Source organism: Eutrema salsugineum, unplaced genomic scaffold (assembly GCF_000478725.1).
Source record: "Eutrema salsugineum unplaced genomic scaffold, Eutsalg1_0 scaffold_1, whole genome shotgun sequence".
Classification (NCBI taxonomy): domain Eukaryota; kingdom Viridiplantae; phylum Streptophyta; class Magnoliopsida; order Brassicales; family Brassicaceae; genus Eutrema; species Eutrema salsugineum.
In genome coordinates this window covers 3061185-3082212 of record NW_006256909.1, presented here as the reverse complement: position 1 = coordinate 3082212, position 21028 = coordinate 3061185, and the positions used below count along the sequence as shown (strand labels likewise).

At 35.6% G+C, this 21028-nt stretch overlaps 4 protein-coding genes and 1 non-coding gene across 6 annotated transcripts; all 5 read left to right on the top strand.

Moving 5' to 3' along the window:
• The first annotated feature begins 1713 nt into the window (after positions 1–1713).
• LOC18029858 (TOM1-like protein 9) lies at positions 1714–6781 on the top strand. 2 transcript variants are annotated; one of them, XM_024149264.1, is made up of 10 exons: positions 1714–2025; positions 2685–2763; positions 3167–3265; positions 3350–3463; positions 3625–3785; positions 4229–4310; positions 4500–4585; positions 4765–4962; positions 5205–5644; positions 5746–6781. In XM_024149264.1, the coding sequence occupies exons 1-10, from the start codon at positions 1925–1927 to the stop codon at positions 6399–6401; spliced, it is 2016 nt and encodes a 671-aa protein (XP_024005032.1). In that variant the 5' UTR covers positions 1714–1924; the 3' UTR covers positions 6402–6781. The 2 variants fall into 2 exon arrangements, with proteins under 2 accessions (XP_024005032.1, XP_006412434.1); XM_006412371.2 differs by having other exon boundaries at positions 5743–6781.
• A 308-nt stretch (positions 6782–7089) lies between these two features.
• On the top strand, positions 7090–7171 carry TRNAS-CGA. The gene has a single exon. It is a non-coding gene; the product is annotated as a tRNA-Ser (tRNA).
• A 269-nt stretch (positions 7172–7440) lies between these two features.
• Positions 7441–10772, top strand: LOC18029857 (tocopherol cyclase, chloroplastic). The gene is made up of 10 exons (XM_006412370.2): positions 7441–7855; positions 8156–8400; positions 8619–8698; positions 8811–8887; positions 9224–9393; positions 9575–9672; positions 9800–9907; positions 10007–10123; positions 10221–10370; positions 10475–10772. Exons 1-10 carry the CDS (start codon positions 7596–7598, stop codon positions 10652–10654), a joined length of 1485 nt encoding a protein of 494 aa, XP_006412433.1. The 5' UTR covers positions 7441–7595; the 3' UTR covers positions 10655–10772.
• Positions 10773–12309: 1537 nt separating this feature from the next.
• On the top strand, positions 12310–15802 carry LOC18029856 (VAN3-binding protein). Its single transcript, XM_006412369.2, has 8 exons — positions 12310–12379; positions 12467–12765; positions 13579–13644; positions 14435–14801; positions 14890–15054; positions 15147–15196; positions 15283–15340; positions 15442–15802. Exons 1-8 carry the CDS (start codon positions 12325–12327, stop codon positions 15660–15662), a joined length of 1281 nt encoding a protein of 426 aa, XP_006412432.1. The 5' UTR covers positions 12310–12324; the 3' UTR covers positions 15663–15802.
• Positions 15803–16278: 476 nt separating this feature from the next.
• LOC18029855 (probable glycosyltransferase At5g03795) lies at positions 16279–18956 on the top strand. The gene is made up of 5 exons (XM_006412368.2): positions 16279–16380; positions 16805–17495; positions 17596–17726; positions 17857–18205; positions 18297–18956. The coding sequence occupies exons 2-5, from the start codon at positions 16935–16937 to the stop codon at positions 18954–18956; spliced, it is 1701 nt and encodes a 566-aa protein (XP_006412431.1). The 5' UTR covers positions 16279–16380; positions 16805–16934.
• The last annotated feature ends 2072 nt before the right edge of the window (positions 18957–21028 follow it).

Sequence of the window (21028 nt, the reverse complement as noted above, 5' to 3'; positions counted from 1 at the left end):
AACTGCCGTCGGGCGTGCAAAATAATTACAGATAGACCCCAACTTTACTCGAAAGTCAAAAACTTCCAACTTATCCAAAATGTAGTAAATAGCCACAAACCAAAATCAGACTGTAACAAGAGTACAAGAGTTTAGAAACTTAACCACAATGAACCATATTGAGAATAGTAATGAAAATGGTTTCAAACAAACTTCTTCAAAACATTTATCTTCAAGTTGTAGGTCCATTGGCAGAATTGCTCGATGACATTGTTTCTAACCATATTTTTATAAGATATTGTACAACTTATTAAACACACTTAGTATTACAATAATTTATTTAACACAACTCATGATTATCACAAACAACTAAACTTATGCAATACACTCATGGTTATAACTTATTCAAAACATAATAATTTCTATTAAGATTTGGTTCTTCACTGAATCATGCACAAAAATGGTTACTGTAGACGGGTACTGATCCATGATATCCAAAGACAATCAGCTTCTGAAAAAACTAAACAAGATAAGCGTTGGACCAATAATTGGGTTAGTTTCCTAATTAATCCACTGATCGGACTTGAATCGGCTATTAACATATTGTAATATTAAAGTAGTGTGTGTAACTAGTTGAGACTACCAATCAACACTTTAGATATATATGGTTTTCTTTAAGTTTCAAAAGTAAGTTCTGTTTCATGGCTTCTAAATTTAATATGAAAAAATTAGTTTTGAATGAGATTATTATTTAGCTCCCAAAAAAGTACAGTAAAACCTCTATAAATTAATAATGTTGAGACTATAATATTTTATTAATTTATCATGATATTAATTTATCTATAAGTTAATAATTATTCATTTATAGAGAAAATTTGCTTTCCTCATATAATTTTCTAAAAATTGCTTTGGAATAATCTTATATTTTAAAATTTCAACAAATCTCATAATATAAATTATGCTCAACAATCATTATTATCGCAATAAAATAGTTTTTAACACCATATTGAATTGTCCGTATAAAAATATACATGTTCATAAGTTTAAAATTTATAAAAAACCATGGCTACATTTAAAAACATTTATAGGTAAGAAAATTAATTATCACATCAAAAAATCATCATAAATTTCGAATGTATATAGTAAAACAGCAATAAAAACTACTGATATAATAATTAGAGAGATGAAAACCAATGAAATTTTAACTTTAAGTAAAAATAAACACATTAGTCACATTTTAAAATATTCTATTTACATACATTTTCATATATTTATATAATTATTAATTTATAGTTTTGTTGGGACCATATATTTAGATAAAGGTTTCAAAAAAAATTATTATCTTATTATTTTATCGAATTTGATGAATTTTTACATTGATCCGATTTGAGATCAGCAAAATTTATTAATTTATAGTGATTATTAATTTATCGAATATTAATTTATAGAGATTCTACTGTATAATATATATAACATAATTCTGTTGCGATACAGTGACCGTCGGATTCAATTGGTCTTTCAAACCAACGGTCCGATGAAACAAAACCTGAATTGGTGTAACCATCAAACACAACTAAGATGAAGACGTGGCTATGATTTAGAGGACCTACCTCCAAAAGATATTCCACTATTTGTTATTCGTTTTTTTTTCTTTCCATTATTTCTTTTTTGCTAATTCGTGAAAATGATCTGATCATCTGAAGAACAGGAAAATATATATTAAAAGAAATTCCGAAAATTAAGAAAAGGAAAAGGGAAAAAAAAAAAACAATTTTACTAGAGAGAGAGGGGCGTGAATTCCTGAGCGAGAGATTCTTCGCCGGAGTATTCTCTTGCGTGATCTTACGGCTGCTTTCTTCGCCCGAAAAAGCTCGTTCGTCGGTTGGAAATTCGTCTTTCTCTTCCCGTCGGAGGTTTTTTTTTAGTTTTTGAGGTCAAAGCGAAGATGGTGAACGCTATGGTGGAGAGAGCGACGAGCGAGATGCTAATCGGACCGGATTGGGCTATGAATCTCGAGATCTGTGACATGCTCAATAGCGATCCAGCGTAAGCTGCCTCTGCTCCATCATATTTTTTTTTAATTATTATTATCCTGCTTTGCCTACCTCTTGTTGTCTAAAGTTTTCGATTAGTCTCCTGAAAAATATTGAAACTGTCTATTCGGATTTGAATCTGTGATGCCTTTGTTGGTTCAGTAAGAAACTTGACACTTAGATGAAAATCGAAATTCGTAGTTCTGGAGAAGCAGATACCAGAATTAGTCATCTTCCATGTTTCCTTTGGGCATTAGGATACTTGTGACTTACTGTTTGCCTAAGTTTGGCCAAGGTTCAAGAAAAACAAATAATTTGTATTAAGCGTGAAGGGTTTTTGTTGATGTGTATATTGGCTTCATTGCTGAATTTTAACTAAAAGTCGACATGGTTAGTGCTTGTTTTCTGTATAGTTAACAGTTGAGGAGGAAGCCTTTCTTGATAAACGAGATCGTTTTCTATTTATGATTGTCCGGGTTCGCAGCTGGTTAATGTTTGCACTAGCTCATGGAACCAAATAATTAATCATTTATAGGGTTTATTGTAAAAGCTGGGAACTTATTTCCTTTATATGCTTCGTGATATGAAGAAGTAGATTTCAGGGTTACAGAAATTATTTGTACTAACCAGGCGGATCCTACATGATGTCTGAAACTGGTTGCTATTTTGCAGGCAAGCAAAAGATGTTGTGAAAGGCATAAAAAAACGTATTGGTAGCAGAAATCCAAAAGCTCAACTTCTTGCCTTAACGGTGAGCTCCAAGATAATTGTCTCCGTTTTATTTCCCTTTATGGTTACTTCGTCGAATTCACTATTTTTGTTATATTCACTGTGCATTAGATAGCTTGTTTGTTTTGGTTACACATGTAGCTTCATTCCAAAGGTCTTAAGGATCCATGGGCAGTTATCTCCTAGTTCAGTGCAAGTTTACATGAGCAGAGATTACTTGTTCATGATAAATGTCGTTTAGGACGTACATCAAACCTCACCAGAATTAATTTTGCTCCTTTTTTGTATTAGTGTACATGAGCATTTTGCGACTTACAAGTTGCACATAAATGATATTTTGATACATTATGTTCACATCATTTCATCTGTCGTTTGTATTGCAATGATAGTGTATATTCACTCACTATGCATTTGTTATATTCTAGCTGCTTGAGACGATAGTGAAGAATTGTGGTGACATGGTTCATATGCATGTGGCTGAGAAGGGCGTTATTCATGAGATGGTCCGGATAGTTAAGAAGAAGGTAAGGGTTCTTCCAAATTGGTCATGTCGGGAAAAGTTAACCCAATATCTCTCTCTAATTCAAGGCATCTATTGATACATATAGCCGGACTTCCATGTCAAAGAGAAGATCCTGGTCCTTATCGATACATGGCAAGAAGCCTTTGGTGGCCCCAGAGCAAGATATCCACAATACTATGCAGGATACCAGGAATTGTTGGTAGGTCGACTGAAACTGTTGTTTGATACCTTTCCTTCAGTAAAGTATTATACTGATGTTTAAATATGTCTCATACTGAATTCCTCTTAGATCCTTCTGTGAGTTCTGTTTTCTTCTATTACTCTTTCCTAACCACCATTGCTGACTCCTGTCTCTTTCAGCGTGCTGGGGCTGTTTTCCCTCAGAGATCAGAGAGATCAGCTCCTGTGTTCACACCTCCACAATCACAGCCTTTGACGTCTTACCCTCCAAATCTTCGTAATCCTGGACCTAGTAATGCTATGCCTGAACCTTCAGTAGAGCCAGAATTTCCGACACTGAGGTAGATATCTTCTGTTACAACTCTGCTGTTTGAAATTGATGAACAGACGCATGTAAGATTTTGTTGGGCCAGTTTCAGTGTCCTTGAGTTATCTGACAAATTTTTTTAATATAGGCTTCGCTACTTTTTCTTCTGGGAAATGTATTAGCAGAAAGCAACCCTAGTTGGAAGCCTAGATATAGGGTGCATCGAAGCTGAGACGTGATTAGAATCAAGAATAATTACAATTAAGTAACATCTCATTAGTTTTTGGCAAAACACTTGTGTAGTAATGGAGTTTAACTTTTTCTTGTTGGACTTATTGGGAATGTACGTTAGGGTCTACGAGTGTTAAGTTTGCGTCTACTTGCTTCTTTATTTAGAACGTAGTTGCATGCCTTTGTTTCTCAGAATCTGTTGCTTCTCAAATTTTTCTTCCGTTGTATGTCAAAATCCTTTTTCAGTTTGTCGGAGATTCAAAATGCTAAAGGTATTATGGATGTGCTTGCGGAAATGCTGAGTGCGTTAGAGCCGGGAAACAAGGAGGTAACACGATATAGTTGCAGAGAGTAATAAGAACCTGTTTGCAAGTGTAGGCTATAGTGCAAAATGTGCTAGAATAAAAGGAACATTTTTCGGAATTGTTTTGGACATTGTAATTGCGAAATTTTTAATTATTTTGTTTCTACAGAATTATCTCAGGATGATCATCCTTCTTTTTTTGGATTTCTTTAGGACCTTAAACAGGAGGTGATGGTTGATCTGGTGGAGCAGTGTCGTACATACAAACAAAGAGTGGTACACCTAGTCAACTCGACTTCGTAAGAGCTCTTTCTTTTCGTCTCCAATTACATGTAGTTATCTCTCTCACGTAGCAAATTAGTTATATTCCGATGAGATATCTCTTTATATTCTTTTCTAGTATTCATACATATTAAGTTTATGCCTCCGAGCTTAGGTTTCTTTGTACTCTTCTTTACCTCACAACTTTGTTGTCCAGGGACGAGTCTCTACTATGTCAAGGTCTGGCGTTGAATGATGACTTGCAGCGGGTCTTAACCAGTTATGAAGCAATCTCTTCTGGAACTCCTGGAACTTCTGTTCAAATCGAGAAGCCCAAGTCTGAGACAGGCAAATCCCTTGTAGATGTTGATGGTCCACTCATTGATACTGGGGATAGCAGCAGTCAGGCGAACGGGTACGTAAGACCAAACTTTACAGTTATGCACCCAAGAATTTTGGATAAACACCTGTTTTTGATACGGGTTACCAATCTCATTTGCAATCTTGAGCCCTATATATGGATTACGCATAGAAATAATTACAATCTCAGATGAAGCTTACCAAGTAGGAACTGAGATCTCGGTTCAAGTGACCTGGTAAAGCAAAATTTGGTCTTATTAATAGCTTCTGATTGTACTACGTCCAACGTTTCCGCAGAGCTACATCAAGTTCTGGTAACGGGGTTCTAAATCAATTGGCCCTCCCTGCACCACCTGTAACTAATGGTTCAGCCGATTCCAAAATAGACCTCCTCAGTGGCGATGATCTTGCCCTTGTTCCTGTGGGGCCTCCTCAACCAGCAAGTCCGGTCGCATCAGATCAGAATGCACTTGCCCTTATCGATATGTTCTCAGACAATACTAATAGTCCAAGTCCTGCAACTGCACCAACTAGTAATTCAGCTCCACAGAGTACTCCTTTGAATTCGCAACCGCACCAGCAACCAAATAATCAAGCTGGAGAAGCTGGAGTACACCAATCCAATGGATTTGCTCCTCAAATGGGTTATTCACAGTTTGAGCAGCCATCATACGGGCAAGGGGCCTGGAATAGTCATCCTGCACAGCAGTTGCAACAACCACAGCAGCCATCATATGGTAATATATTTGAGTTTAAATGAAAAACTGCAACTTTTGAGACATTTCACTCTTTTGGTCCTTATTTGTTCTGTTTATGGTAATTTTGTAATGCGAAGAAGGAGCCCAAGACAATATGGCATTTCCACCTCCCCCATGGGAAGCTCAGCACCAAGATTTCAGTCCCACTGCGGAGTCAGGAAGTCCGTTTTCTCCGCAAATGCATCCGACACAAATCGCCTTCACACATGGTCAACAGTATCCTCAAATGCCCCAAACCGGCCAACCAGTTAACAACAACAGTCCTTATCCTCAAATGCCCCAAAGCAGCCAACCGGTTAACAACAGTCCATATCCTCAAATGCCGCAAACCGGCAGCGGTATGTACATGCAACATCCAATGCCAAACCAACCGAATCAGGCTCTAGGGCAAGGTTATCCACCCCAACAACAGCAGCAGCAGATGATGATGGCTCAGTTCTATGCCCAACAGCAACAACAGCAACAGGCGTATGGAAACCAGATGGGTGGATACGGATATGGCTATAATCAACAGCAACAAGGAAGTAGCCCGTATCTGGATCAGCAAATGTACGGTTTGTCCATGAGAGACCAGGCTCCGCATCAGGTACCATCATCTTCGTCGTCTGCCACGTCTTATCTTCCTCCTATGAAACCTAAGAATAAACCAGAGGATAAGCTATTTGGGGATCTCGTTGACATCTCGAAATTCAAGCCTAGTACAAAACCGACTTCCGGAAGAGCTGGTACCATGTGAAATCTCCTCCATCAATCCATGATTTCTGAGTATTCATCTCCTCTCTCCTCTGTTTTCTTTACTCAGCTAACTCTCTTTCTTCCTCTTTTTTTTTTTAAAGCTTTGATCAATTGATTTTTACCCTCTTGGAAGATACATACATATATCTATATGTTATTTTCTTCCTTATAATTTGCCGTTGATTATGACCGGTAATGGATTTGTATATTTCTTGTAGAGAAAGAAAAACTGGAAAATCTTTTGTTGAGAACTCATCGATTTGCGGTTTGTCTGGAGATTCTATTTAGACCTTTTCATCTCATTTGGTTTCTCAGACATTTTATATGTTTCCATTGGCAATAATTTACAAAATGATGTTTTATGTTATTTGTATTTGAATATTTGAATGTAACTATTACGTTTTTGTCGACGGAAACATTTATATGCCAAACTATGCTTCCAGTCTATAACCTAACTTGTTATCTAAGATAATGGTGTCATTTAATTTAGAAATAGTGAGAAATGCTTTTTTCCCGAAACTTTACATAGAACTGTGACTTGTTTACAAATGCTTTCTTAGAATTACAGTGATATTAATTTTGTCAAAATTCAAAATGAAGCAACACCTTGTTGAAATCAGATCTTTAGTTACCTGAAGATTACAAAAGTATTTTAGTATAATTTAAATTATGAACTCAGAAGCCAGATAGTCAATATGTCCGAGTGGTTAAGGAGACAGACTCGAAATCTGTTGGGCTTTGCCTGCGCAGGTTCGAATCCTGCTGTTGACGAAATTTTATTTTTGTAAGAAAACCTTCGCTTATGAATACTTCTAATTTAAATAGATTTTTTTTTTTGTCAAGCCCACTTAGGCCATATGAGTTCTTTTTCCCGTAAAATTTTAAAGTAAAATTTTTTTAACACAATCTCATTAATAAAGTAGAAAATTTCTGTCTTCATCAATAAATTTCCTTAAGTCAAGCAAAAAGAAGTAATATTTTCAGAATCCCCAAGGAGGAAACTGGGAAACATACACACGAGTCACAAGTCGGCAATGGGATTTATTAGCTTCTTTAGCTGCCACATAAGCTCTTACAACGTGTCTTGTTCCTCTCTGCATGTCCATAGATTTTTCTTTCACGAAACCAAAGTTTTCCGTTCACTTTCACCATTCTCTGCATTTCTTCCTTCAGTTACTGAATCCGATCTTCAACTATGGAGACCCGGAGCTTGGTTGTTTCGATGAACACTAATTTCTCTTCCTATGAGCTCTCTCTTCCTGCATCGCCTCTCACTCGCTCACTTGCTCCGTTCCGATCGGCTAAACTAGGGTCCCGCTCCATTTCTAGGGTTTCGGCGTCGATCTCCACTCCGAACAGTGAACCTTCTTCCTCCGGCAAGGATGCTGCTATCTCTGTGAAACCCGTTTACGTCCCGACGCCGCCCAATCGCGACCTCCGGACTCCTCACAGTGGGTAAATTGATCTAATCCACACGACTTCTCCTTTGTTCTAGTTTAATTGGAGTTTTTGTTGATTTGCACGTTCTTGTTACGATCATTGTGCCTTGAATATATTGTTCCTTCCAGATTCAATGTGTTTTTTTTTCTTGTCCATTAAAAAGTTGAAATTTTGTTTTTATTAATTGGGTCTCTTGTGCCATTCGAAGACTAACTTTGAAGTGAATTATCGAACATTACAGTATAAATCTGAGTATTCTTTTTATATTTTTCTAATGTTTAACAATTTGTTATCTTTGAAATTAAAAAAATACAGATACCATTTCGATGGAACAGCACGGAAGTTCTTCGAGGGATGGTATTTCAGGGTTTCGATTCCGGAGAAGAAGGAGAGTTTTTGCTTTATGTATTCTGTGGAGAATCCAGCGTTTCGTAAGAGATTGTCACCATTGGAAGTGGCTCTCTATGGACCCAGATTCACTGGTGTCGGTGCCCAGATTCTTGGAGCTAATGATAAATACATATGCCAATACACACAAGAGTCTCATAACTTCTGGGGAGGTAACTTCTTGATCCTTTAATCCTGTTCCATGAGAACAAGTAGTCAAATCTGAGTTTTGTTTCTACTTCTGGTTCTCATGTTCGTTGATGTGAAAGATTCTCAAGTCTTCTCTGAATTTTGTTATATTTTGGTGCTAGTGCTCTTTTCTTTAACATAAATTAATTTGCATGACTTTGAAGATTCCTCACCTACATATTTATATTTTATTCATGCATAGATAGACATGAGCTAGTTTTGGGGAATACTTTCAGTGCTGTGCCAGGCGCTAGATCTCCAAGCAAGGAGGTTCCACCAGAGGTAAAACTTATCTTCCCTCGTTGCATGATAGTGTTCTACTAGAGATTCTCAATTTTTTTTACTCTTTTTATTTTCTTGAATGTTGATCCGTAATCATGGCGTTTGATTTTAGGAATTCAACAGAAGAGTGTCCGAAGGGTTCCAAGTTACCCCATTTTGGCATCAAGGTCACATATGCGATGATGGCAGGTAATCATCTGATTCTACGCACGGCAAGAATGTGAGTAGATATCTCATTCAGTCTTGAGAAAGTGGCAATGAAACTATTTATTTGGTATCTTAGGCATTAACTCACCTACAATGCTTGCTTCAGTTGGTCATGATTCCTGTTCTTTGGAATTGTTTTCTAGTGTAACATAAATTCTGTCAGGAGTCATTGACATGCTCAGAACTGTCATGCACGGTAAATAAAGGATGCATGTTAGCATTCTCAGATGTTGGGATTTGTTTGGGATATAACGAGTAGTAGAATTCTCTGCTCTAGGAAGTTTATGTGTTTAAATCTGAATTCACTTGTTTTGGCAGGACTGACTACGCGGAAACTGTGAAATCTGCTCGGTGGGAGTATAGTACCCGTCCTGTTTACGGTTGGGGTGATGTTGGGGCCAAACAAAAGTCTACTGCAGGCTGGCCTGCAGCTTTTCCTGTATTTGAGCCTCATTGGCAGATATGCATGGCAGGAGGCCTTTCAACAGGTGTGAGCTTTGCTTAATCGACTAAATTTAGTAAAAAAATATGGTTAAGTTTACCTGCCTTCTGCGAGCAAAATATTAAGAAAGAAATCATCCACTTGCTTAGTTACCCTCTCTTCGTCTTAATTGCATGGGCAGCAGAAACTGCTATATTGATCTTATTTTGTATCTCTTGACTTTGCAGGGTGGATAGAATGGGGTGGTGAAAGGTTTGAATTTCGGGATGCACCTTCTTATTCAGAAAAGAATTGGGGTGGAGGCTTCCCTAGAAAATGGTTTTGGGTAAACATTTTCATTCTTGTGCTACATTTTATTGCGCAAATTCTAGGCATCGAGGTGGATATAACATACACATGTATTACATTTGAACTCGTGTTCGATAGCTTTATTACTCGGTGTCTCTTCACAGGTCCAGTGTAATGTCTTTGAAGGAGCAAGTGGAGAAGTTGCTTTGACCGCTGCTGGCGGGTTGAGGCAATTGCCTGGATTGACCGAGACCTATGAAAATGCTGCACTGGTATGCACTAATTAAGATCGTCTTAAGCAATGGCAGTGAGGATACAATGTTAGAATGCAAGTAGTTTAACAAATCTCTGGATCCTTTGTAAATGCGCAGGTTTGTGTACACTTTGATGGAAAATTGTACGAGTTTGTCCCATGGAATGGTGTTGTTAGATGGGACATGTCTCCATGGGGTTATTGGTATATGACTGCAGAGAACGAAACCCATATGGTGAAGTGAAAAAGGAATTCTTCCTTAGATTTTTCACTTTGACAACATTGTTACCTTTATGGCTCGATTCCGACACCCCATGAATGTTTTGTGACAGGTGGAACTAGAGGCAAGAACAAACGAAGCGGGTACACCTCTGCGTGCGCCTACGACAGAAGCTGGACTAGCTACGGCTTGCAGAGATAGTTGTTACGGTGAATTGAAGTTGCAGATATGGGAACGGCTATATGATGGAAGTAAAGGCAAGGTATGTATGCGAATGCAAATGCATCCCCTTAGTTAAAAGTTGTAGCTAGTCTTTATGCAGATAAAGACGAGTAAAAGCGTTGGCTATGGTGAATAATGATGCAGGTAATACTGGAGACAAAGAGCTCGATGGCAGCAGTGGAGATAGGAGGAGGACCGTGGTTTGGGACATGGAAAGGAGATACGAGCAACACACCTGAGCTACTCAAACGGTCTCTTCAGGTCCCATTGGATCTTGAAACCGTCTTTGGTTGGGTCCCTTTCTTCAAGCCACCGGGTCTGTAAGACTGTAACATTGATGATGGTTGGGTATATTAACCCCCAAGAAAAACGGTTCATTTTATCTAATGAAGTTTTCCAGACTTGGTTCAAGCTATCTCTATATATCGCTTTTGTCATTTCATTAATGTTGTTAGCTTCTAAAAGTTTATTTGTGAGCAAGTAAAAAAGTTTGATTCTTTTAGGTGGTGATTTTGTTTAAAATGAATTTTTATATAATTTTTTGGTGTTAACCAAAAGTAAAAACCAAAGAGCCGTTAACAATCTGAGAGCTCTGCACAAATCGTATCAAGAGAAACTCGATCCATTTTTCATTTCTAGTCCGTTTTCCATCCATTATTCTTTATTTTTCGCAATTGCCTCTTATTTATGCATTTTTTATTCGTTTCTTTAACCAAAAAATATATTTGTTTCCACTAATTCTTCCTAGGCAGGAACTAGGAACCACGATCATAATGGAATAGTAATCATATAGGTTCGACTTGTTAGATATGTGTAATATGAGTGGGAGGCAAAAAGGAGAAAGAATAAGTTCCTTAATATCGGCTCACTTTGTCCACCATCATCACGAATGCACACTCTATGGCTCCACCAATTTACATTATTCTTCCGAAGATACATAAACTCTTCTACTTTGCCTTTACGCTAATATATGAATATATGATTATGATAAAACATTATCTCATTACCAATATATGAGTTTAAGTTTATTTTGAAATATTTTTCCCTATTGACTACGAAATTTAGGATAAAGTAAAGCAAGGGATATTGTTTTTACCAACAAAGTTCAATTTAGGCAATAATTAGAACACAAATGGCACACTCATCATTTTGTTTTATTTATTTAAACCCACAAAACCCATTTGGGGCAGTCGAAAGGATAAAGAAGATAAAAAACCAAAGAAAATAGTTTTTTTTTTTCTACTTGTTGTGTCTCTATTTCTTTTTCTTCTTTTTTTCCTTTGTTGAAATATTTTATCGTCAATGGTTTGATAAGTTCAGTATACTCTAGGTGTCGCTGTTCAAGTCACGTGGAAAGTGGTAAGAAATTGTTTGGGATAAAAGCCTGAACAAGAGAGTTATGATAGATCGATGATTCAGAAAGAGTTTGAAAACAGTTCAAAATATGGCTTAACTAATGTTTCCTTGTCATCAAAGTCGTTATTGAGTATTTACAGGAGTATTAATTTATGATATATTAATTTAAAAACTAGCCAGTGAATTTGAATCGTAAAACTCAGGAAACAAATGAAGGTTAAACAGGTTTGATCGAACTAGTTAAAGCTAAGGTAAAAGACAAATTTGTGAAACAGATTCGAAACAAAATCTAAAAGGACATACGGCCTATAGTATATATGGGTGTCAAAAGGATTACTTCAGTAAACGAGTTTAGGAAGATGTTAAGAAAAAATACTCTTTTTTTCTCTTTCTCCATTTCGTTATAGAAGTTGTTTAACAAATTTTAAATTTCAATTAAATAAAAAATATATTACAAAAAGAACACTTGACTGAACTGTATTTTATTTTGTCTCTTTATGTATTACTTACAAAAGGAGTTATTACTTTCCGTCAAAAATGTAAGAAAAAAATAGGAAAGAGGAAATCAATTAGAAAAACATATATAGCCAAAGTCACATAGTGATTCTTCTCTCATCAATCTGAAATCTCTATCAACAATGACAAGTTTGCACAAAACCCTCTTCACACAAAATCCCACTACTTTAGACCAATGTAAGTTTTTTTTTTTTTTTTTGCCCTTAGTTAATTTGGTTAATCGGTCGCATTAATTAATTTTGGAGATGTGTGGTTTTTTTTCAGTGATGATGTCCCATACGGGAAGAGATTGTTCATGGAAAAAACTAGAGAACATAGAAGAAGAAGGTCCAGCCACGGTGGCGCGTGAAGTGAAGACGGCTTTACCACCGGAGACGCCGACGGAGACGATGGAGTTTCTAGGGAGATCATGGAGCATTTCTGCCGTCGAACTCACAAGAGCGTTCTTCAACAATTCTGCTGCCGACACTAACTCATTTCTTCTCTCTACTCTTGTTAATACCAATAAAGAAGATAGAGAAGACGAAGATGATTCTACTTCCATGGCTTCTTCTCGTGATCTTGTAAGCCATATTGATTTCTTCCCATTTTCTCAGTTGGATCAGCTGTTCTAGTTCGGTACAGTTTTTCTTTTTCTTTTTTGGTCAAAGTTACACTATGACAATAGCAAAAAATGATGCTTAAAAAATATTTTATATATATATATATATATATTCTATGTGAAAATTTTCCGCAGAGAAAACAAAAGTCCCTAAACAAAATTATAGACATTTTTATCCGTGATTTAAACATTGTGGGACGTACGATTTTCCTTTTAGTATATGTTACGTTTGATGTGAATATCCAATTTCTTAAGTGGAGTTTCATTTTTTGTCATATAAACGTCCCGTATATCATTTTGGGACTCAACATTAGTATCAGACATACTAAATACTGGTTTGATATCTGTAATAATATTGTACCTCCCTAATAGTAAATGATAATATTTTTTTAAATGTATACTCAATAAAATTACACATTAAAATATCACTTAAAACCTTTTTCAAGGTATTAAGCATTTGTGAATTGTTTTTTTTCTTTGGTAAAACAGCATGCATTTGTGATTTGCTGATAGCAACTTTTAAATTGTTTTATGTTTACTTAATTATTATTTTATTTTTTTTTTCTAACGAGCATATATAACTTTTTTTATCACACGGTTGCAGGTTAATTAATTTTTTTTTCGTAAAAAGTAACTAAACTTTGCGCATAAACACTTCATGTGAGTTTGTCTATATTTCTTTGGTTGTTGTGTGTGTGTGTTAGTAAAGAAGTAAATCGATTATACCTAAAGCATGAATTTAATATGAATTTTACTCTTCTGGATCACTTTTCAGCTGCTGCCACATATAGGAAACAAGACTAGCCCTCCAATTTCTCCAAGAACCGGCAAAGAAATGAAGGTATGACCTATCATACCGGTATTCTCCGGTTTATCTTTTGTCTCAAATCAATCATATCGTTACCAAAAGGAGCCGACGTAAAGAAAGAAAAAAGCTGGTTGGTTTTGGAACTTTTGGTATATAGAAAAAAATAACCGAGAGAAAAGAGAACGCATTATGATTAATGGTCATAATGAATTCATGCAGTTGTTTATTCAGTCCCTTTTTCGTTTTTGATATAATAAAAACGGTGAATATAATGATTCATGAGTCAATAGTGGAGATTCTGATTTGGTTACTTTTGTTTTGTTCAAATTTTAAAATAATTTTAGTCTATAGACTGATGATTGCATATGATCAGAAAACTAATGGACTCAAACATTAGTTAACCGCGTTCCCAAATCCCAACTAATAATCATATTCTTACATAACATTCAAACTCGAACATCATGTGTACCTAGAAGAAAAAAAAAAGAGAAGATTACTAGCACACAAAACGGAAAACATAATATTCAATTTGGTTAGATATACACATAACACGTTATGTGAAAGTGTCTCAGTTTTCTTCGACTGAGATTCAGAGAAGATGTTACATGTTTGAAGAAAAAATGAAAATGATAATACTAATTAACTAGTGCGGCCAAGAAATTACTAGATAAAATATTAGAAATCCAATTTATCTTTTTTTAGGTAGAAAATATTGATAAAATATAATCCAATTTCTTAACATATTTGGATTTTTTAATTTCACAAACAAAGAATAAATAAAAAATAGAAAATGATAATTCAAGTTTTATTTTGAATGACGTAGCATTTGTATAAGAGCATGATAAAAGGAAGAACCATGGGAAGAAGACTAAAGGATCAGAAGGAGAAGAAGAAACAAGAGACTCGAACTCGCAACGCTGAGATTCACGCCGCGGTCTCTGTCGCAAGTGTAGCTGCGGTTGTAGCCGCAACTGCAGCATCTAACGCAATCGCATCCTCAGAAAATGCTGGTGAATCAACAAAAGTTGCGGTTGCAGTCGCGTCTGCAGCCGCTCTCATCGCTTCGCATTGCATTGAAATGGCGGGAGAGATAGGAGCGGGCTATAACCAGATAGAGACGGCCGTTAGCTCTGCGACCAACGCTAAGACTAACGGAGACATCATGGCTTTAACGGCAAGTGCTGCAACAGGTTGGTAGTAATATAGTTTAACGAATGTTTAAATAGTTTCCGTTTTGGTTGAGGTTTGGTTTATAATCGGATACATCTTTAATATTAGCGTTGCGAGGAGCTGCGATTCTAAGGTCAAGAATGGAAAGGAATAAGGAGAACAAAGCATTGGTATATTCAACAAAGGAGAACGTGGAAAGGGAAGAGAGAAATGTATTTGGAGCGATGACTTTCGTCTCTAGAGGAGAAGAGCTTCTCAAACGCACCCGCAAAGGTAACTTGTCATCCAAGCAAAAACAATTATTACATTTATACTTGTGATTTGTGAAGCTATCGATGTAAAGTTTTAGAAAATGTTGGTGACAGGGGATCTTCATTGGAAGCAAGTATCTTTTAACATCAATTCAAATTGGCAAGTAAGTTCTTTTATATTTTCGGAAGATATATTTCATCAAGATTCATCATATATATAGTAATATAGAGACTCTTGGTTTTGAAATAGGTGGTACTTAAAATGAAGAGCAAACATGTGGGTGGAACTTTCACAAAGACGAAGAAATGTAAGCTATACTATAAGAAACCGGTTTCTATCAAATTCCGGTTGATTGTATTACCTTTTCTTGAAACCAAGAAAGAGTTTGTTGGCGGTTTTGCGATGCAGGTGTTGTCAATGGAGTGTGCCGGGACATACCTGAATGGACGCATAGAGGAAGAGTAGAAAATATGGTCGAGAGAAGAGCCTACTTTGGGGTAAAAACCGTGGAAAGGGTTATTGAATTCGAATGTGTAAACAAAAGAGAGAAGCAGATGTGGATAGAAGGGATTCAGCAGCTTCTTAACTCACTTGAAACCGGTTCTTTAGTGTACACTGGAAACATTTAGGGTTTGAGTCAAAAAGACTCATTCATGCTTGAATTACATCATGTGATGAAGATTGAACTTGTGTGTTGAGGAAAGTATCCTTGTGTCCGCTGTGATTTTGACATCTGTTGTTTCTTGTGTATCAAGTTACTTGTTAAGAATGTGAGATATAAAAATTAATATTTAGAAAAATAAATCAATTCACTCAAACTTATAGTGGATTTTTTTTTTCTTTTTTTGTTTGAACAAAACAAAAAGATCAATGTACTCAAACAATTAATTGAAAACTTTGGAATATTAGTTGATGAGATTTGGTTCGAAAATGATCAAGAACTACCAATCTTAAAAACATGTGTCAAAATCCACTCATACACATTTCAATTGGAATTAGAAACCCGAAAATCTTTTTAAGTACTTTTCTAAAAAAACTAATATCTAAGTTGGAACATTGCTAATTAATATGATAATTAAAATTAAATCTCGGCATAATCAGAGACGAGAGCGTGGTACAGACTCTCTTTTTTTTTAAAAAAAAAAGGCTTTAGGTCCTTCACATCTTTATCGTTTCATTTTCACAGCTGGACTTCTGAGTTTTTTTTTTCTTTTCAATGGGAAAAATATAAAATATAGAAAGAAATAAAATTTCCCCTTTCAGTCTTATTTCTTCTTTAGAAGCTTTGATCTGTTGCTGATAATCTTCTCTGGTTCTTGCGAGTTCTTGCTACAGCAAATATTACAGGTAACATATTTCTCCACTCGACTGCGATAATTCGACTTTCAGTTTCTCTTTCGTGTTAAATTCTAGGATTTAATTGCTAGCTAGTTTCAGTCTTCTATCTAACAAGGGTCGCCACTTCAAGATCTCTCTGCTCAAGTTTCGAAATTATTGTCTTTTTACAAGAACAACAACAAAAAAATCAAACATGATTTGCGTTTTTTAACTTCAAAATGTTTTCGACTCAGCTCTTTGTCGTCGCTTCAATTTTCCAATCAATGGGTAATAGATTCGTCCTAGCAAATGAAAGATTTAATGCTAAAAGATCACTTGAAAAAACGAAAAATTAAAACTTTGGAAATGATGTAAGATCCGTAACAGTAATATTTAGTTGTAGTATCCAATTCGTGTGTTTGAATTCAATTCTCTGTTTTATTCTATCCTGCAGATTTGTGGTTAAGATGGCGATGTTCATTGTGTCATCAGTCATGGAGTAGATGTTGAATTTGTAGCAACTTAATATACTTTTTGCCACCAGGATCTAGTGGCTAGTTTTCAGAACTCAATCGGTCGATGCAATGAAGTTGTTACGAGTTGCTGGTGTAGTTTTCATATTTATAGTCACCTTCCAGTTCGTGAACATACATTATTTTGGTGGTGCTATATTCTCTTTACCTTCTGAAGATAAGTTTCCGATATCATCTATTAATGGGAGCACAGAACCCATCAGGCCATTATCTGGTACTGAAAAATTGAATTTTAGTAGCTCGAGATCCGTTGAGGTAGCTAAAGAGGAAAGAACCGGTTTAGAAGAAGACCATATTATTGGCTCTGATAAGAGTGAAAGTATTGAATCCCATGATAGTTTCATAGAGGATGCAGAAGATAAGGAAACTCTTGAATTGCTGCTACGAACAGGGAGCAGCTCAAACGGGAGTTACAGTGATATAGTCGAAGATGCTGACATTGTTAATGAAAATAGTAGGAATGTAGAGATTCTGGAGAGTAAATCTGATACTTCTGTCGATAATCTTTCCCCAGAGGTGAAAAGGTTGATGAATGTTTCAAATTCTGGGGTGGTTCCTATCACTGAGATGATGAATTTATTGCATCAAAGCCGCACTTCTCATGTCTCCCTGGTGTGTGTTTATAAGTATGTGATTAGATAAGAAATGTTCTTGTTTCTACTACTACACCTTTATATCTTATTGTTAATGTATGTGTTCTCGTATTTTTCAGAAACTAAAGCGGTCTTCTGCAGTTGATACAGAGCTGTTGTTTGCAAGAACCCAAATTGAGAACCCACCGATGGTGGAGAATGACCCTTTACTGCATGGTCCTCTGTATTGGAATCTGTCCATGTTCAAAAGGTAATTTAATATATCAGTTTTATGCATTTCGAATGCATTCTCCTGTATCTAGGCATAGCTTTTGTATTTTGGCCAGAAGGTTGTGTCTAGATGGGTTTTTATGTCTCTTCATCTATATTTTCACTTGCAGGAGCTATGAGCTGATGGAGAAAAAGCTCAAAGTATATGTATACAGAGAAGGCAAAAGACCCGTATTGCATAAGCCAGTGCTGAAAGGAATATATGCATCTGAGGGATGGTTTATGAAACAGCTCAAGGCCAGCAAAACATTTGTCACCAAGGACCCGAGTAAAGCTCACCTATTTTATCTTCCTTTCAGCTCCAAAATGTTGGAAGAAACTCTGTATGTCCCTGGTTCTCACAGCGACAGGAATCTCATTGAGTTTTTGAAGAACTACTTGGACATGATTTCCTCGAAATATCCTTTCTGGAACAGAACTGGAGGATCAGATCATTTTCTGGTCGCTTGTCATGACTGGGTAATCTTTAAGTCTACTGTATCTACTCTGTCACTTATTATGAAACCACCATTTGATCCACTTCTTCTTTGGTTGTAATCCATGTTGTCAGGCTCCTTCCGAGACAAGGCAGTACATGGCTAACTGCATAAGAGCATTATGCAATTCTGATGTTTCAGAAGGTTTTGTGTTTGGTAAAGACGTAGCTCTTCCCGAGACAACTATTCTTGTTCCCAGGAGACCGCTTAGGGCACTAGGAGGTAAACCCTCTTCACAAAGGCAGATACTTGCCTTCTTTGCAGGAGGAATGCACGGTTACCTTAGACCTCGCTTATTACAAAACTGGGGAGGTAACAGAGATCCAGATATGAAGATATTCAGCGAGATACCAAAATCCAAAGGCAAAAAGAGTTACATGGAGTACATGAAGAGTAGCAAGTATTGCATTTGCCCAAAAGGGCATGAAGTCAATAGCCCTCGGGTCGTGGAGGCACTGTTCTACGAGTGTGTCCCGGTTATCATATCCGATAACTTTGTGCCTCCCTTCTTCGAAGTCCTGAATTGGGAGTCTTTTGCGGTATTTGTGTTGGAGAGAGATGTTCCTGATTTGAAGAACATATTAGTGTCAATAACTGAAGATAGGTACAGAGAGATGCAGATGAGAGTCAAGATGGTGCAGAAGCATTTCCTTTGGCACTCTAGACCCGAGAGATTTGACATATTTTATATGATACTTCATTCCATTTGGTACAACAGAGTTTTTCAAACTTGATGAAACCACATACTATTAGGTTTTGAAATCTGTAGAACAACATGTGATTAGCAGAGATTCATTGGTCAATAGCAAAATGCTTGTAGCAAAACTCGTCAATTTATTAAAACGTGCGGAGAAGCTCGTAGCCATAAGTTACACAGCTAATTAACGATGAAACATGAGGGTTTCTGATTTCATACGGGAGAGTTCAATTTATTAATTAATTTCAGAATCACACCACAGATGTGTTCATCAACTGAATCAGTTGTATATACTTAGAGAGTTGAGAACATCAAATTTCTTGAGCATATTTCCTACAGTATCCATACCTTTTTTTTTCCTGGCTAAGAACAATATTTATACTTTTAATTAAGACTAAACTTACAAGATTTTAACTACAACCATGTTATTTGAGTGTTCCCTCAGCAAACAAACACGTTTTGGAAAGATGTCTGATTCAATTCTGTTATGCTCCATCTCCTGTAAATTCACATATTCATAAGATTGTATCTTGAATGTTTTGATTTATCTTCGTCGTAGTCGTAGATGGCAAACAAACATATAATCATAACCTTCATGTTGCCGGTTGAATAGGATCGATCTATAAGTCCCAAAAAGGCGAAAAAAAAACATAAAGAATCTTTGATTTTGATTCATCTTTATAAAAGAAACGTTTAAGTTTACATAATTGACTTGTAGATAGTCGACGACAAACTTTGCTTTCGACACATCATAATGGCGTACTTTTCAATGGCTCAAAAAGAAATGTTTGGCTATGAAGCTATTTTCTAATTGGTCATGTTTATAATGAGCTATCTTTTTGTGTATATTGTGTCCTACTTTAAAGCCAGAATCCTATTTTGTTAACATTCAGAATTATAGACGTAGTGGTCAGAATCGGACCAAGTAGGTATTGCTTGTAACCATCATCGGCACAAATTATTCAAAGGAGGACCACGTTCATAACGTACTATATTTGTGTATATTCATTATTAAAAAAAATTGACATCATTTTATCATAAAATCATGTATTCATTTATACATCCCATTTATGATCACCATCGTAAAATGTAGATCATGAAAGATTCATAAAACCAAAAAAAAAAAAAAAACATTTGTTCGAGTGCTCTAAGTAAAGGTAATAAAAACAGGATTTATGCAGCCCTTAAAATGTGCTCCTCAATTTGGTTAACAATTTTGGGGCCTAAAAATCGCAGGCTTTTTCCAGTTTTAAATAAGGACTGAGACTACATTATCGGGTTAGAGTTAATCAATGAGATTAATCGAGTAAATCGAGTTTGATTGGGCTTGGTTAAGGGTAAAGCTTAACATAATTTTAAATAAGCTCGTCTTTTTTTTTTTTGAAACAAAATCAATGGCTTTCTTTTGGTATTCTTTTCGAATTTGTGAATTTCTATGGTGTATGTCAGTATATATAGAACTCGATGATGAATTTCTGTATAGTGTAAGACTGTAAGCCAAGGTAAGAGAGTAATCGAGAGTGTGATTGAGTTCAAGAGCTGGATTAAAACTTGGTGTCAAGTATTATCAGATTTCGCACCACTTCATTAAAAAAAAAAAGAAATTCAAACTTTTCGAAGTAGTGAAACTGGGTCGATGAAACAGGAGTTGACGCTGAGGTCTACAAACGGAGAGCGAGTAAGGGTGGTAGATTATGATATTTTAACCTTATTCATTAAAAAGAATTCTTATCTTCACTAAAAAGTAACAAATCTCTATATATATATTATTATTTGAGTAGACATTTCATAAATAAATGAATATTACAGAATATTTTACATAAATAAATATTTATTTATAAGATATTACATAAATAAACCTTTACTTAGAAGATATTACGTAAACAAGTTTTATAAATATAGAAAGCTCAATTAAATATATGGATATAAATCATAAGTATATTTAGTTTTTTTACTTATAAAAATATTAAAATATATTCTATTATTTTAAATAATAATCAATCTATATATATGAAAAAATAAATTTAAACTTTTGCAATATTTTTCATTTGTATTTTCATTATTATTTAGTATCATTTTTGAAAATCAGTTTAATTATTTATATAAAAA